General features: G+C 29.5%; 1 protein-coding gene across 1 annotated transcript in view; it reads left to right on the top strand.

The window, feature by feature from the left end:
* The first annotated feature begins 4316 nt into the window (after nt 1-4316).
* LOC102583746 (myb-like protein D) overlaps nt 4317-6054 on the top strand; it is a 4080-nt gene continuing 2342 nt past the window's right edge. The window contains exon 1 of the mRNA XM_006350148.2: nt 4317-5353. Coding sequence (XP_006350210.1) covers nt 4592-5353 — 762 coding nt within the window. The 5' untranslated portion in view covers nt 4317-4591. The remainder of the gene's footprint in view (nt 5354-6054) is intronic.

The raw sequence follows: 6054 nt of genomic DNA, 5'->3' as shown, positions 1-6054 counted from the left end.
TTTTTTAGATAACATACCTTGTTACTTGTTCTCAAATCTCACTTCTACTTCACCATGAACAACAAAGTGGAAATGTGGAATGAAGCCAAAAGAAGAACAATATGATGTCTTTACTCCTTTTTACCTTTTAGTTTAGGGCTTTGAAAAGTCAAAAGAAAAAGTTAAAATAAATAAATAAGAAAAACGTCTAAATAAAGAAGGAAAGGAGAAAAAGAAAGTAAAAAATATAATTTGACTTTATTGACACTTCTAGCTTAAGGTCTAGACATAGCTAATGCAACCTAAAAATATGGGTATTTGAACCTCTTTTTATTTATAAATTATTAAAAAGATCTATGAAAAGTGGCACATTTTGTTATATTAATTAAAAATTAAAAATATTAATGTGGATAGAAAAATTTGAACCACAAATCTATAAGTTATGCACCCCCTATTTATACTTACTTATCAATATACTAGAGTATTCTTTTTAACCTTGAGTTCACCAACACAAATTTAAAAAGATAATTAGAAAAATAGTAGTATTATATAGGGGTTAGGAAGAGGAGGATGGGTGCATGTGAACCCCCTCCCCTTCATGTACATACGCCCCTGATTGTTGGTGAGGTAAAACATGTGGTGGTATAACATATCTCAGATGCTTATTCAACTAATAGTTCTTTTCGCATAAAGTCACTCAATTTTTTGTATTACTTCAAAGTCACTCAACTAAGGGTTTTACTAGAAGACAAGCTTGAAATAGAATTTTGATAGTTCCATCATCTCCGTAAGGTGATTTTTGGTTTGGGTCTCAAAAGAATTCAGACGAGTTTTGAGTTGTTCGATGGAAATATGGAAACTTCTAACTTAAGAATTGGCATCGGTCAACATTAACGTGATCTTGATTTGGTGTTTTTCATGGTTCTAACCGGTCTGTAATGTTGTTTCCAGTCTACTAGCATATTTGATTTATCATCACGGGATTATAAACAAATCTCAAGGTCAATCTGAAACCTTTTCCCTTTTTCGTTTGAGGGGTACACACTACAATAAATACATACATTAACAACGAGTGCTAAAATCTTTATTGATGTTAATTGATTGTCATTAGATTTAATGTCGCTATAGACTTTAGGAATAGGGACACATGAGCTTGGATTCATTGTTGAAGTCCAGTGAGTGATAACTGCAAATGTGTAGTTATACTAATTTTGAGATGTTTTTCATGTGCATTTTTTTGTAACAAAACAAATTTATTTCCAGAATAAAATTACTCCTTTTGTTCACTTTTATTTTAGTCATAGTGGACTTTGTACATTCTTAAGAATAATAAACGAAGTGTATATTTTATCATAATATTATTCCTACTAATTAGTTGGTGTATAGTTATTAATTAATTTACTTGAAAAATACTTTGAAATGTGTAGTTAATTTTGCTTAACAAAATACATGATTGAGTTAACGATAGAGTGGAAGTTTGACGACAAATCTTAGAGTCTAAGGATTTTAAGTTGAGAAAGAGTAAGACAAAGAAATTTGAATGCAAGTTTAGTAATGCAATTCACGAGGCATGACATGAAAACAAGGTTTGATACACAAGTCATCCTTAAGGGAGTTCCAAAAATCTTGGGTCAATAATTTAAGAAAATATGGAGATTGACGAGGATGTTATACATATCATTGAAAAGAGATGGATAAAATAGAGTCTATCATTTAATTTTGAAGCAGAAAATAAAATAAAATAATCCTTTCTCTTTTGACTATATTAATAAGAAAAATTTATTTTTATATTAAAGGCATATGAAACCTCTTGACTAATTAATCCAATCACCAAATTATCCAACAAATTACAATCTCTTTTACCCACCATTATGTCTTCATTCTCTCCATATTTGACTTTCTCCTAGCTCTTAGCATAAAGGGTTTGAAGGGTGATTTTGTCATTTAAAAGATTTATCCCATGATAAATTATGGTGGGATTATTATACTATCGAAAGAGGTCGGATAACTTATTCCGATACTTATTGTTAATTTCAAAATAAGTTATTTCGGACTTGCCAATCAAACAACAAATTAAGCGTCACTATAATTTAATCAATCTCAAGACTATTTGATAAAATTCTTCACACCAAACAATCCCTTTAGGATAAATTATCTCACACTTTGTAACCGAATAAAGAATTAAGGGGTACTTTAAATTTATCCCGAAATTATTTTTTCTTATCCACCACACCAGGCGATCCCTTAAACTATTGAGAGTGAATAATGTCATGTTTCATAGTAGACTTTTCACATACCTTAATACACTCTTACTACTCTAATTAGTTACAAGGAACCAATCAACCACTAAAAAATCTCATTTATTACAAAATGACAAAAGTATCAACTTCAAAAGTAGAACTTCCAAAAAACTGAACTATCACTATTTCTCAAATTTTATATCGGCTATTTCTTTTTCTTATTTGAAAAATTGTTCCTTTTCTTTTTAATCTAAATTATCACCATCTTCTTAATTAGGTGTGTTTGGATACATAAATGAAGAAAGTTCATATAAAAAAAAAAAAAAAAATAACTGATAATTAAAGTGTGAAATCTATGAAAAAATAATAATTTAGATGAGTTTTTGACCATTATTTCTAAAAATTTGGTAGGTGATGGAGATATTACCAGCTGAAAGTAAGATAAGAGGACAAAAATAAACTAATCACATCTTTTTCAAAACTTATTTGTTCCAATACTATTATTGCAAACACCTGTATCTAATTTTCTATTAAAAAACACAGGAGACTTGTCATATTCCAATTTCTCATTGCCCACTCACATTTATATCACTAAAATTTTGATTGGAAAAGCAAATAAATGGAAAGAAATCCAAAAGTAAAAGTAAAAGTAAGCTTCTTTGAATTTTCTTAATATTTAGAATGCATTGAATCTGACTATTTTAAATTTTCATCACTTAGAATTTATAATTAGAGGGGGATGTGCTTCTTATGATCGTTTATCAGTTTGTATAGCTTGAATTCAAAAGACTTAAACCTCTGATTAAGAATCTCATTCTTCATAATACATTTGTTTATGACATGTAATGCATTGGATCTAACTAATTCAAGTTCGTGTCACATAGAACCTATTTGAGGAAAATACTTTCTATCAATAGTTACTCATCAATTCACAAAGTTCAAACTCGAAAAAATAAGACACATACTTTAGAATCAAAAGAACTTATTCATCACACTATAATCATTGTTGATAATGTATTGGATCAGACTAATTCAAATTCAATGCCGCCAAGAAAAGCTTCTCTATTTTCAAAGGCCGAACTCCGACTGAACAATCAATACCTCTAATTAAGAGTTGAGAGATCATTAATGAATATCTTAATCAATATTTTACTACTCTAATTATTGCATTGATAATGTTTGATAAATTATCACATGTGACGTGGTCATCTTATTAACCTTTAATATTTATTCATGTTTTTGTCGTACACGTGTCGATAATCTGACGGTATTGCTTGGTTCTTAATGCTTAAAATGAAAACGACATAAAGCATTGAGTTTATTTGTAGCCAATGAGATTCATCCACGTGGTGATACGTGTGACACGTGTTAGATTTTATATGGTCCCACTGATAAATAGAATCCTCTTTGGCCGACACTACTTAAAGTGATTCTTTTGCAATTAAGTCCCTATAGTTTAGTGTGTCTTATAGATTTGGTCCTTCTTCTTGTCGTATAATACATAACATAGATAGATGAAATCTTAACTTAAGCAATTCTTCTTATTCTTCTTCTTAACTTAGTTTGATTTAAGTTGGCCTCGTAAATACCTCAATTTTGAGAATGTACATTCGAAAGTGTGATAAGGAGAGCAAACAAGTTAAGATGTCTAAACATGCATTTTGAAAGTTAGGATGTTTGGTTACTACGCTAAGATCATGTTAAGATGTTTATCTATCTATGTACCATATCATTCCGGATATATGTTTGAATTCCTTATATAATTTTCTGACTCTGTCAATTCAGGAAATACTTTAACTATCAAAAGATAAGGGTACTTGAAACTTCATGCTAAAAAAAAAGAGGAAAAATAATATTGTATAGTCGTGTATCAAAATAATAGTCAATATATATATATTATTGTATCATATACATAAAATATGTATACTTTAATTTTAAAATAATGTATATCTTTTGTATATTATAGAATGTAATTATGGTAAAGCCCCAAAAAAAAAATCATCATAATCAGCACTAATTAATAACATTTTTTTTTTCTAGGTTTATACTTCTTACTTTATTTAGCTTTATCTGTGAATTATGGGAATTGGGAACCATAGTATTTATTTCTTGAACTTTCCTCATATATTACTCAATTACTACTATACTCCAACTTGCATGTGTGGTTCATATCACTTTGACCATATTTTCTTTGATTAAACTATAGTCCAAAAAAATAATAATCAAGATGATGTTGCTTTTTTCTCCCTTTTATTTTTCACCCTTCCATTTTCCTTTTCTCCTTCATCCACTTGTATGATCATTCTACCAAATATACACTAAAAACCTAACAAAATCCCTATAGAAATTAAGAAATCAACAAAAACCTTGTCATGTCTAATGATCAAAGAGCTCTAGTCCTATCAAGCAACAACAATAATAGAGACAACAATCATGAAGATCATCAGGATCAAGATCAAGATCAAGATCAGAATCAGAATCAGAATCATCGAGATGATCATATCAGAGATATCCACACTATGTCACCACCACAACCACCAGTACCACCAATCATGATGAATATTAATCGTGCAGGACGAAGAAGGGAAGCTTGGGAAACAAGTAGTCATAGATCATCATCTTTGTCCTCAGAGTTAGGAGGAGTTCCAAGTGAGAATTTCACAACCATGAGTAGAGAGTTCAATGCTTTGGTACTTGCTGGATCTTCTACCAACAACAACGACGACAACAACAACAACAACAATAATAATGGTACAAGTCATGAAGTTGAAGGTACAATCAATAATAATTTAGGAAGGATTTTCGAAGAGGAGACTATAGTCGAAGAAAATAATTCTTTAGCTATTGTAGCAGATAATACGAATAATAATAATAATAATAATAATTACAACAATAATAATGTTTATTTAAACCCTAGTGCTCCTTCTCCTAACAATAATTTGAGTGAAATTAGTCAACAAGGAGAAGTGATTGTACATAGAGTGAAGAAAGAGGAAGTTGAATCAAAGATTAGTGCATGGCAAACTGCAAAAATTGCAAAGATTAATAATAGGTTCAAGTGTGAAGATGCTGTGATTAATGGATGGGAAAATGAAGAAGTTCAAAAGGCTACTTCATGGATGAAGAAAGTTGAGGTATGTATTCCCATCCGTTCATATTATCTGTCTTTTAAGATTTTCGTACACGTCAATAGAATCTATCATTTGAAGTTTCATTTGTGATTATTCCGGATTGTAATTTTCTTGAAGTAATTGCTTCTAATATTGATAATTTTAATTATATACTAGCTAACTGAATTTTTAAAACAAATATAAGGTTAAAGTAAAATCGATTGAGGTCAGTCGAACTCATGTACATCTAACTACTTAACATAACAGTATTTTGTCTGAATTTTCAATGGTTATCCCTTAAACGTCTCACTTACTTAACATTCCACAAATTAAAGCATTAAGAGTATATTTGAAAGAACAACAACAAACGGATTCCTACTTTTCCAAAATGTCAAATATTTTGAAATATTTGCATTTATGCTTGTACAAATTTGAACTTTTATCTATTGTTTACCATCCCCAATCTTTTTTTAAATTATTATTATTATTATTATTGAATATATTGAAATGATGAGTCATTTGACTTTAACCTACCATATATTAGGGGACAAACATAGTGGAATAAGTTCACTTTAAAAAAGTGAAAATTTTCTTGGTTTAGTGAGTTAGTTATACAACTATAAATGATTTATTTGCTCAAGTAATCACTCAAAGTGGGAAAAATAGTGAATGAAATCCTTCAATGAGTCATGAATGCACAACTCCAAATTGGACTTTACTTTTCT

Source organism: Solanum tuberosum, unplaced genomic scaffold (genome assembly GCF_000226075.1).
Source record: "Solanum tuberosum cultivar DM 1-3 516 R44 unplaced genomic scaffold, SolTub_3.0 scf00118, whole genome shotgun sequence".
NCBI classification, from domain to species: domain Eukaryota; kingdom Viridiplantae; phylum Streptophyta; class Magnoliopsida; order Solanales; family Solanaceae; genus Solanum; species Solanum tuberosum.
This window is presented reverse-complemented; position numbering and strand designations above follow the sequence as displayed.